At 41.5% G+C, this 12,058-nt stretch overlaps 1 protein-coding gene across 5 annotated transcripts in view; it reads right to left on the bottom strand.

Moving 5' to 3' along the window:
• The window catches only part of add3a (adducin 3 (gamma) a), a 99,935-nt gene that overhangs the window by 31,553 nt on the left and 56,324 nt on the right, over positions 1 to 12,058 (bottom strand). For 2 of the 5 annotated variants that reach the window (XM_035660777.1, XM_035660775.1), the window contains one exon: positions 3,096 to 3,341. In XM_035660777.1, the coding sequence (XP_035516670.1) occupies positions 3,096 to 3,290 (195 nt within the window). In that variant the 5' untranslated portion in view covers positions 3,291 to 3,341. Of the gene's footprint in view, positions 1 to 3,095; positions 3,342 to 4,313; positions 4,531 to 9,595; positions 10,034 to 12,058 lie in introns of those variants that run through there. The other 3 variants (XM_035660774.1, XM_035660779.1, XM_035660778.1) reach the window with 3 other exon arrangements.

Genomic DNA, 12,058 nt, shown 5'->3' with positions numbered 1-12,058 from the left:
TTGTTGTTGTAGCTTACCATGAGAGAGAGAGAGCAATAGACTGAAAAGACAGTGAAAGAAATGCATGAAATGTTTAGGAACGAGCCCACGTGTGCATGTCTAGCTGGTGACACACACTTGTTATTGTTGTTGTTGAATATGAGTAAACCAGCGCTGAGGCGCCAACTGTCTTCATGCCAGAGCTGAAAACAGTCCACAGGGAGCCACCTGTTACTGACTGACTGTGAGCTGGTTGGCTCAAGTTCAAGAACCACATCAAGCGGGAATAATACACGTAATACTGCATGACCGCAAGGGTAATACACCAGTGGGTAACCTATGACAGCCTGTGAAATTACAGTTATCACCGGTGATAACAAGTAGCCTTTAATTTAAAAAAATCCAAAGGTATTCAACATTAACAGCAAACAATAAAAGCTGTATTTATTGATGTTTGGCTGTGTGAGGGCAGCAGAATGAACTGTAAACACTACAATATTAGCCAATTATCACCTTATATAGTTGCTTGATGGGTTGCCTACAGTTGCCTACTTACACATTCAGCAGACATGTAGCAACATTAGCATTTATTTGGAGTGGCACATCGTCACCTAAGCAATGAGCAAAACTATGCTAAAATGCTGTAGAGCTGATGGAAACTGCAGTGTTGAGTGATTCCCTGTGGGTTCATCACTGTGAACAAGATCTTTGACATTACACATAGCCTTCTGATCTAGGGTTGATCTAAAAAATACTGCTACAGCTAGAATAATAGTTTTGTTTTAACTAAAAACCTCACTTTAGTTTAATTTACTGTGATACACCATGATTTTAGACTATGCAGATCAACCAAGAACTAGCCCGAACATGTACTTATGGAATCACTGATTCACAAGGCTGAAAGGCCAGTAAAGATAGCCATCTCTCACTGATGGCCTCTTTCTCTCTCAGCATGCTGAATCGCTGCTGATAAGGATGCAGTGGAGCCAGCTGTGCCAGACACCCCGCAAAAAATACCAGTGATGGTCGGCCACAGACCAAACAGCCTGCTTAGAGCAGGGCCCTTAAATGTACTCACTCATTTGCTCACTCTTAACTGCACTTGTGGTACTCAATCAAGTACATAGACACATTCACAGACATACACAGAGTATCATGGAAACCTGCATCAGCACTGCTACCCTTACAGACATCTGGCAAAAATGCCAGTGAACCACATCGGGCATGTGCAGAATTCGGATCACATTTAAAGCTTGAAAGGAACGGGCCAAACCACAGCAGCCACTACCCAATATCACACAGTCTTCCAGGCTTGTGAGGAACATTCATTCATGACGTTCATTGCCCAAGCAACGTCTAACCTTATCGTTTATCTAACTTTACAATAAATGTGTCCCTGTTGACTCTTCCAAATGTATTTGTCACTTCAAAGCAATTCAAAGTACAAATGCATACAGACATACAGACGTACACACACACACCTTGCCTCTTCAAATGTAAGACCTCATTGTAAACAGTGAGGAGCACTTCAGCCAGAGACCGGCCTTGAGTCAACAGTGCAAAGTAAATATCCCTAATACTGTGTAGGCTGAACTGAAAGGCAAGCGGCTTGCTGTAAAATCTCCACACAGGGTGATGCAACTGTTCAAAGGGCACAATACAAACAGCAAGATAGGACAACACTGTTTTATTTTACATGAGACCGCAAGCTTGACTTTGTCTATGTCTGGATGAGCAGACTTGGACTATTATTACCAGGTGTTGAGTTCCTGACAAAGACGCAAATGCATTCAGGGTCAAAAAGGAAACAAACTGATCCATGAAGCATGAAAAATATTCAATAAATCTAAGAAATCTAGGGCATATATGGTGTGCTTCCCAGTAAACGCCGGCTCTGTCACGTATTGCTTTATTTTTAAGTGCTGCTGTAGCTTATGCTCTGTTTGAACGGCTTCCTGTTACAATCACAGTCTTTGCATTGCATTCTGATCTTTGCGAAGGTTGCAGCTAACTACAAACCTGCAGCAAAAATACCATATCCCAATACTTGTGCGTAAATAATTAGTATGCGTGGTCCCAAAGGGGCTCTAAGTGCTTCAGTCACGTTTGGCTAGTAGAGCAACAGTAATTCTCAGGAATCCAGACCTCCAAGGAAAGAAAATCAAACCACAACATTATGCGTGTTGGCTGAAATATGCCCTGTGCTCACAGAGTTGTTTACTTCAGCAAAACCTGACCCAACATGAGAGCCTCTGGCCTGGAGGACACTTGGAAAGCTCCAGCAGTGGCTCTCTCTCACTGAGCCAGGGCGTGGTAGCTGGTGGTTATATTAGGGTTTTAGCGGGCCGCTGACTGCTGTGATTCTGTGGCCAGTGTCACAACAAGCATCAACACATAAGCACATGTGATGCACTCACTGCTGTAACTTCTTCAGAAATCACTTGATTGGGGAATAATAACTGACAAAAGAGAAAATGGGAACTGATTACCCAAACTATTAGTCACTGAGGTGAAAAGTTCTTCGCTTGCAGCAAGTTCTCCATTGGGTCCTCTGTAATCTCAATAACTCAACCACTGTTTTTTTTAGCAAAAGATCTGAGACTAACATAGGCTTCCAGTCAAGAGGAACAATACCAAAGCCTGAGCCAGTCGATGGATTTTAACTCTTGGAGAAAAGTTCTGTATCTGTGATCAACATGCTCTAGAGAAGGCCCTCCTTTCAGGACTCTATGCAACAGAGCTCTGAGTAGCAAATATGCAACTAAAGCTGCACACAACATCCATTCCCATCTCCGTCACACTGTGTGCTTTGTGTAACATCAAGGCTAAACTGTGACTTTAGCTGATACCATTATACTATCTTCTACACTGGCCATTTTAGCAAGTTATCAGCTGTCAGTTGCAGATCTTGTTCTCCACTAGACAATGTTCCCTCAGTTAGCAACTGCATGCATTAACCTAATCCTGAAACTTAAAATTGAGACGTCTGCACTAGCCCTGAACATTGTAGGCAAAAAGAAATGTGCCGTGCCATCATGTTTCATTCAGTCTTTACTCTGAGTATAAATGAATATTCTGTGGATGAGATATGTTCCCTTTCCCCTTTTTGGACTTACGGGGCTCTGTAAGATCTGTGTGACACGTTTCTTCTGCTCCAGAACATTGAAGTCCTGCCGGAGGTCAGGTGACATGTTCCTGGCCCTGATGTACTCCGGATCGTTGACGTTGACCCGGTCGAAGTAGCGCTCCTTAGTGCCTCCACTGGGCGGGGGAGGGGTAGTTACCACCTCCTGATGGCTGTCCGCACTCATGCCTGCTTCGCCTCACTCACTCGCTCTATGGTTGCCGCTCTTACCTTTCACCTGAGGAGAAGAGAACAGATAGGTGGAGAAGTTAGAACATTCATTTCATTTGAAAGGCGAGTAGGAAATATTAAGCATAAAAAACATATGCACTCAGATGTTTTACTGTGTTTCACAGCACGACAAGGGAGCTTAGGGTGTACCAGGATTCAAAGCACTTTGACAATGTGGTATTCAAATCTGCAGTTAGGATGCAGGATGAATCTTATAATGTTTACTTTTATGAATTGAAATTGTATGGTGCTTCATACCTACTTAAACTACCACACAAACAGCAAAGCCTTCACTGATGGACACACCACTAAAGTTTATCAATTGAGTTAAATGATTAATGTAATTCTTTTAACTAAAGCAACTGTCTTACTAAGTAGTTATTCAATAGGGTAGCCTATTACATTACTTTCAAAACTAATGGAAAACATCTAGCATATGCCAATCCAATTTACCGACAAATAACATAATGAATTGTCCATCATTAGCTGATGACTTGGCCCTGATAATGGTGGACGTAAGAGGTGCTCCTCTTTGGTTTGATGCAGATAATAAGCTCCTGCACTCTCCTGACAGCAGAGTTTTGTTCTATAAACACATTGTGCCACAACTGCACGTATTTATTAGTCAGGTCACACTGACACACCACCAAACAAAGCGTATGACGAGGACAGGAGCAGTTTTGTTTGAACATCAAGGCTTTGACTGGCGAGGTGGTTTACTCCCACTGTTCATTCTCAGGTCAGCTGGCATGACAACAAGCATTTATGCAGGACACAGGAATTGTTACAATAAAAGCAACAAGTGTGACTGAGCCTCTCAATGCCTTGTTGTCACGCCAAGGGACACAATCAATAAAGGCAACAGGAAATGCATTTGAAAAGGTTATAAAAGTTATGTGAAAGAGTAGATTTTGTTATGCAAGACAATTTGTTAAGGAATCTGACAATAAAGCACAATGAAATCCAAGCTAAAACTCACATATTTTCTTTTCATCTAAGTGAAGTAGTTGTTCCACTCAAAAAGCCCCATCTATCCTACACACATTGCTTTAAAAAATCCCGGATCTTCAAAATTTCACCAAAAATGATTCATTTAGATTTTTTTTAGATATCATCAAAACACATGAGATCAAATACACAATCTCCTTGGTAGAGGTAAAAAATATTCACAGGAGGAGGCAGACAAGACACGTAAAACTGCATTTTCCAGGATCCCCTGCAACACTGCTGCTGTTGTAGTAGCCAAGGATAAGCTGGTGGTGTATTAAGGGGAGGCGGGGCTTAGGGGAGCTATACCAGATGGTGTCTTGGCTTGAAGAGCAAAGGAATGAGTGAGAGAGAGAGAGAGAGCAAGAAAGAGTTTAGGAAAGGCATCCCACTGCTTTCCGTCTTCAAAAGCCCAGTGGTCATCTGACAGCAAGAGGATCAAAATTTAGGAGTTACTCTGTCAGAAGTGATTCTTTCTACCCCTTTCAGCCTTTTCTGCTCTTAACTCTATATGGTGGGGGGGTGATTTGGTCCGGTCATGCCACTAAGCTACTCACTCAAATACCACTTAAAAAGATGGTTGAGATTAGTGGAGTGACACAAAGCTCAATGTATAGAAGAGTCACACTCAGACCAAACAAACAGTGAGTTTAAAAGAAATACTTTCAAGTATGAACGTGTACTGTGGCATGTAGTGTTTTTAATGGGGTTTCCTCTCCTAACTACACGCCTTCACTTTTTCCTATGGAATAAAAAACCACTGTGTTAAGAATTGGCATTTACAGTATTGCTACTGTACCAATTTGAATATGCTAAAAGCCAGCAACAACATTCAACCCCATCCTTTTCAAAGGAATGGCCTTAAAACAACAGGTGATGTTATGAGAAAGAAGTAATCACAATCAGATCTTAGATTTACCCCAATAGTAGGAGCTCAATATGGTTTCCAACTTAAATTTTGCAAATTTGAACTGGTATCCCTGCCACAACCACCTCTATGCAGACAATCTCCATGCTTTGTAGATGTTGCAAGTCACAGACATCCAGTTACAAGTTTTAGGAAATATACAGATCCAATCTAATCTAATGTTTTGCCTCAGAAAATATCCCTACATTTGAAAATCCCAAAATATCCATGTTGTCTCTAAACCAGAGAATCCATAGGAACACAGGAAACCTCTTGCTCTCTACCTGATCCCACCACAAGCTCTGATTTATAGAATGGAAATGAATAAAAGCCGCCCAAAAAATCCTCTTTAATTGAAGGCAGCTGGGCTGCGTAGATTCTGAGTAGAGTTATGTAACCTGATAGTGAATTCATCCTCCTGCTCGCCTGCACTACTCTGCTTACTGAGTAGTTGTGCACAGGACAGGCCTGGATAAAACCGCAAAATGATGGGTTGGCCATTGGTATTGTAACATAAAAAATAAAGACATCCATCCGTCCATTCATTGTCTATAATCACTCATCCTTTTGAGGGTTGTTGGGGGCTGGAGCTTATCCCAGCTGACACTGAATGAGAGACCCTGGACAGGTTCATCACAGGGCTGACACATAGAGACAAATAACCATTCACAATCACACCTATGGGCAATTTAGGGTTACCTATTAACCTATTAACCTTCATGTCTTTGGAATGTGGGAGGGAAGCTCGTGAACCTGGAGGAAACCCACGCAGACACAAGGAGATCATGCAAACTCCACAAAGAAAGGTCCCAGCCGCAGCTACATAAAGGCCTCAGCCTTCTAGCTTTTCATACTTATTCTTCAGTTTCACAAAAGTAAATGAAATGTAGTTTATTCAATCAGCTCCAAAGCTCAGAAACACATCTGAGAAGTTGTGATTGACAGCAGAAGCTCATGCCTGAAATTTGCTGAATGAGTGGAATTCTGTGTGGCTGAATGCAACAGCTGTAGCCTCACCAAAATACAGTTACACACCCCCCTCCAAGCTGTAAACCCTGCCTCACCCCTCCCTTTACTCACACTCATACACCAGTACACTCTCCCAGCCCTGCTCTGTCACAAGACACACAACTCCAGCAGTCCCCAGCATGAGCTTCCACCCTCCCTCCCTCTGCCTCTGTCAATAGATCATTGTCCCTGGCCCGAACCCCCTCGGTCTGGTCTCATCCAGAGAGATCGACAGTTGGGAGGTTTGGGAGGATGAGAGGAGGGGGCCGTGGTGGTAGTGGCTCTCTGTGTGTGTATGCATGTTAGAGTGTGCACAATTATTCTGCATAAGAATGAAATCTAAACCTTGTATTACAGCATCAAAGTTTATAATTCAGATTTCATGCTAATGGCAGATGCTCTGTTGTGATTCATGAAACAGTTTGACAACAATGCCAGAACTTCAGATTTGAGTTCAGTGACCGACTGGAAATGTGAGACACAATTGCCCTTTGCAGACATGGCATTGGAGGACAGCGCTGTATTGTAATTGATTTAAGCTCCATTAATCTGTGGCAGATAGGCGAGGCAGTCTCTGTTTACTGAAGGGCGCTAGACTGCGACGGCAGCCCAAGGCAAGGTGACCACGACCTCTCACCCTGTGACCTTTAATGACCTTCCCTCCCTCCCTCCCTCCTTCCTGCCCATGTTCCCCCCAGCTCTGCAGACACAAGTTGTCTTCTTCAGTTGTCCATGAAAATGTTCTCATCTATAAACAGTTATTTTAAGAGTGCTATAAAACCAATCACTGCTAGAAACCTTGCTATGTTTAACATGTTTTTGGTTACTAGGAGTTACACGATGAATGTTGTAATGAATGGCCTTAAGTTTAACAATAGCCTGTTGCTGCGTCAGAGGGAGAGACTTATAATACTGCAGGTTTCATCTATGTTGTAAACCGAGGTAGGCCGCATAAATCAATAAATTATATCAGCTTAGATAAAATTGGCTGCAACTAATGTTTGTATTCATTATTGGTTAATGTGCCGACTGATTTCTGAATTAATCAATTCATTATAAGGTCGATAAAATGTCAAAAAATAGCTGATCCCAGAAAATGGTGATCCCAATTTCTAAAGCCAAGAAATATGTGCAAAACCCAAAGCTATTCAATTTACTATCACATACAACAACGAAAAATTACCAGCAGTACAAAGTAATGTTCAGCAATTAAGAAATTATTAAAACAGTTGCTGATTTATCTTTTCCCGATCAACTAATTGATTAATCAGCTTCTTGTCTCTGGAGCCCTCTCCATTTTCCCAAATGTGTTTGTTTGATGACAATTGATTTACATAATTTCCATTCTCATCAAACCATTCAATAACCCCTCATGTCCTGAAAGCATCTGCATTAGTCATGTTTCTCCACTCATTTATTCAGGGTTTTCTTTTCGTTTAATTTGTTAATTTGGATGTACTAACATGGGCAAGCACTGCTGTGTTTGAACTGTGAGTTGTGTATGTATTAGTTGTAAATGTAAATGCATGCAGCAGGTGACTAACAAATCAAATAAATAAGTAAGGCTGCAACTACCAATTATTATGAGTATCAATTAATCTTCTGATTTTCTTGATTAATCAATTTGTAAATAGTGAAAAATGCCTGCTATAATATCCCACAGCCTGAGGTGACAGCTTAAATGTTTTTGTAGTTCAACAGTCTAATAGATTCCATTTATTACATTCCCCACATTTGAGGAGCTGGAACCAACAATTCTTCACTTAAATACAATAATCCGTTAATGACTAATCGTTGTAGCTCTATAAACAACCGAGAACACATTTTTTTGAATGACTTTATATTGATGCAGCACTGCAGTCCGATCCAAAGAACATATTTTTATTTGATAGAATTAGTTCCTTACTTCATTTCTATTATGGGAGCTTATTGTATATCTCTAAGACAGAGTGCTCACCCATAATGCCTCAGTAGTCCTCTGACATTTGAAGCTGGAGCAGAGCCAGGGGCTCAGACAACACCAACTCTCCATCTTCATCTGATGACACCTAATCTAATCTGGAATCCTACGTCTACCCATGTATCTGTCTCTCCGTCTGGTCTCGTTTCCTCGTCTTATCTCTGTCCATCATTCTCTCTCTGACTCTCTCTGATCTCTCACTTCACCTTTTATTGTCTGTCCTCAAAACAGACTTCTTCATTATGTGAAAAAAACAACAACTTAGTAGCAAGATAACAGCAAACAAAAGCTGAAGTTACAATAATGTTGATTAATACAACAGGCAGACGCGCACCAACACCACCTCACGCCCATCCACCCACTCACACACACACACACCTCATATCTTTATCTTGCCTGGGGGGAGCTTCAAAGCAAGGTTGCTTGTGTCGCTACGAGCTGCCACCCCCAAAAATAGACACACAGCCTTTTGGGTTGTGTTACAAGCCCAACGGCAACAATACCAGGAAAGAATCTGTACTTTGGCTAATTATATCCACACACACTGTAAATGGCACAGTGAGCAAACACACACACACACACACACTCACACGAACAAATCTGCACACAACTGACCTGTAGTGTCAACTCTATAACTCATGCACACACACACACACACACACACACACAAACAGAGGGGTAGGTGTGTCTAAACATGACTGCATGACAGTTCCAGCAGTGAAACTGGAGGACGGTGTGAGAGCCAAATGCTCAGCAGCTTACAGATCCTCCAGCGGCTTTACTATGAAACTCTTCTTCTGAGCCCACTAATGAATGTTTTTGTCTCTAACGGCTGGTTGTAGTTTAGGGTGTTGGTTTCTTGTGCAACCTCATTGCAGTGCAGCAGTTGAGCAGGTTACAACACACTAAAAAACTTTTTTTTAATTTTTTTTTTTTTTTTACATACATTCCTTATAAACAACTGATTTCTATATTTGTGAGCAGTATTCTGAAGGCTGATTCTTGTGAGGCAGTGACCTTAAAATGCTCAACTGTGTCCTCGCTCACATACAGCCTCTACTGTTGTACACATTAGAGATAATAGCCACAGCTAATCTTCCCTGGTGCTCACACTCAGTGCACTGTTACTGCCAAGTGTGTTTATAGTGCAGGAGTGTGTGTGTGTGTATGTGTGTGCCCAAGCAGCCATACTACCATGGAATTCCCCTAAAACTACAAATCAGTTTTAAGGTTGGTAATCTTTGGACTCATGCAGCTAGTGGGAACAAAAAGCAGAAGGCGTGCTAGACTCCTGTTACAAATGAATGAGAGTCTCTTTAAAACACAAAATCCAAATGTCAGACCAGGTGCCATGACACTAGAAACCAGCACATAAACAAATAAGCCAAGCCCAACCAACCTTCTATTTCCTCCTCGGTCAGTGAATGGGAGAGAACAGGCAGTCGTAGTAGGCGGCAGAGGCAAAACACATGTCTCTATTTTTCTCTGTTGCTCGCTGTCTGTGCTCAAATTCCAACACTGGGTCCCAGAGAGAAGCCGGGGAAGACGAGAGAGAGAAAGAGCGGGATATGAACGACAGAAAGTGAGAGCCAGGCTGCGATCAGAAAACCAGTTGGTTCACTTGTCTGTCCAGATTTTCCATATAGATGCTTTTTGGTCGCGCTGCCAGCAGACAGCAGATTCTCCCAGATTCCTGTGGGCTCTGCTCCTCGGCTGCCCCAGCGTTCATCAGAGAGGGATAGAAGTATCAACAGCTGTGAGTGTGTATGTGAGAGCATATGTGTGTGTGTGTGTATATGTGTGTGTCTGTGGGAGCCCTCTGCGAATGAGGGTGTATATTTGTGTGGAAAAGAAGCTAAAGAGACCACGTGATGCAGGCTTAATCCCCCGCCCACTGGCTAGAAGCACACACACACAGATTCAGGCAAGCACACACATACAGGCTTCTAGACCAATCAGAGCTCAGGCTCACACACACACTAATCACCCTTCCTCCTCCCTCGCCTGCGCTCTCTCTCTCTCTCTCTCTCTCTCTCTCTCTCTCTCTAGTCATCTTTTTTCTTCTCTCTTTTTTCTTTGATCCATTCACTTTCTGGTCTCTCTCTGCCACATTCCACAATCCTCTCTCTCTCTTTCTATCTCTTTATGTCCCTCATTCAAACCCCCCGCCACCCCTCTGGGCGACTGTACTAAAGGTCAGTGTTTATGAGTTTGTCTGGCAACTACAGCCACACAACCCGCATGGCCTTTAGAGTGACTTCAATGTTATCTGGCACTGTGGTGAACCGAAATACAGAGGGACGAGTCAGAGGACACTTTTAAAACAAAGATTTTAAAATGAAAATGTCACAGTTAAATTATTTTACTTCCCAGGTCAGAGGTCACGGTAAGCCACGTAACAGCTGTTTGTGATTCATTGTCTTGCCTAAAGCAAAACTCCATTATAAACTTTTCCCTCATCCATGTCCCTATTGATATTTCTTACTGTTGGTGATTTTCACCAAAGCTGCGACTACAGACCAACAGACATCTTGCTTTTCTGCAGTAGATTCACAAACACCAAAACCAATCGAAGCGTGTTTTTCTTCAGTCTTCTTGCTCGCTCTGTACTGAGACATGGTACAAATACGTGGATAAAGCGTTGAAGTGGATAAAATATGGTTTTGTTCGTTTTGTCGGTAGCTCAATCACTTTACTCTTTGCTACTCAGCTGTAGCTGATAGATAAATAATGAGGGGGGGTATGGTCCATACTAATACCATATTGTTACAATAGTGAGGATTATATAGCAAACGTATGCATGAATGCACATATAAAGTCATAAAATTAATGGTTATTGCAATGAACCATGTTCCATAAACAATAGTGAATAGTGAAATATTGCCTAGCCCAGTTGATTACAGAGTAAATGAAAGACATGTTACAGTGTTTTAAGGTTGATCTTTGTATTGTAGTTAAAACTTACTAATAAGATGGAATTTTTGTGATTATAGTCAAAAACAGACAAATTTGGACTTCGTGCTTGAGGATGTACATTGAGTACAGGGAAGTTTCCCCACCTGTTGATCCACCAAAGCAGGAAATGAACTCAAGTTGCACAACCGTAAAACAAAGCCCACAATCTGGACCCACCCAGTGGAGAAGAAGCTGAGCCGCAGACGACTGAACCACCAGAGTCAACCTCTGACAACCTGTCAGCCAATACATGAGTGATGCTTTACCTCAACTGCTGTGTAAATTTACACATGGATCTCTTACAAATACTAGATACATAATAACACTTTTTCAGATTGTTCCAGATTTAATACTCAAAAGAGAGATTGTACACACAGGTTTCTGTACGGAGTCCATTACACGTACTATTACTACAATCAGGGTTCGTACAGCTTTACAAAGTAAAATTCAAGGTACCCAAACCAAAGATTTCCAGACTCTCGAAGCCATCATCTTCACTATAAACCCATACAGAATTCTTTTATATCCACCACAATTAATGTAGAGTAAGAGTATCCAGAGTAAGGGATTAACAGAGCACTTATCTAGCTATGGATGATTAGTGAACATAACATAACAAACTAATAAGACAACAGAATCATTTTATTTTACATATTCAAAGATTTTTGGTTTGATTTGTGTAATTGTATGGATGAAACGTAAGCATTTTTCAGGTATACTCAAATTCAAGCATATCCCTATCCTTGAAAACATAACGGTTACAATTAAGCATTTTTCAAACTTTTAAGACTTTGTACAAACCCTGTTTAATATAAATAATTTATTATAAATGTCTAAACTTACTTTCTTTGCCGGCTTAGTGCAAGCATTGTTTCTCTTAGTAAGATTCATGTTTAACTTTGAACTG

This window comes from Morone saxatilis, unplaced genomic scaffold, assembly GCF_004916995.1.
Source record: "Morone saxatilis isolate NCDOM2014 unplaced genomic scaffold, NCSU_SB_2.0 Contig17, whole genome shotgun sequence".
NCBI classification, from domain to species: domain Eukaryota; kingdom Metazoa; phylum Chordata; class Actinopteri; family Moronidae; genus Morone; species Morone saxatilis.
The sequence above is the reverse complement of the archived record's forward strand: the minus strand, read 5'-3'. Positions and strand labels throughout refer to the sequence as shown.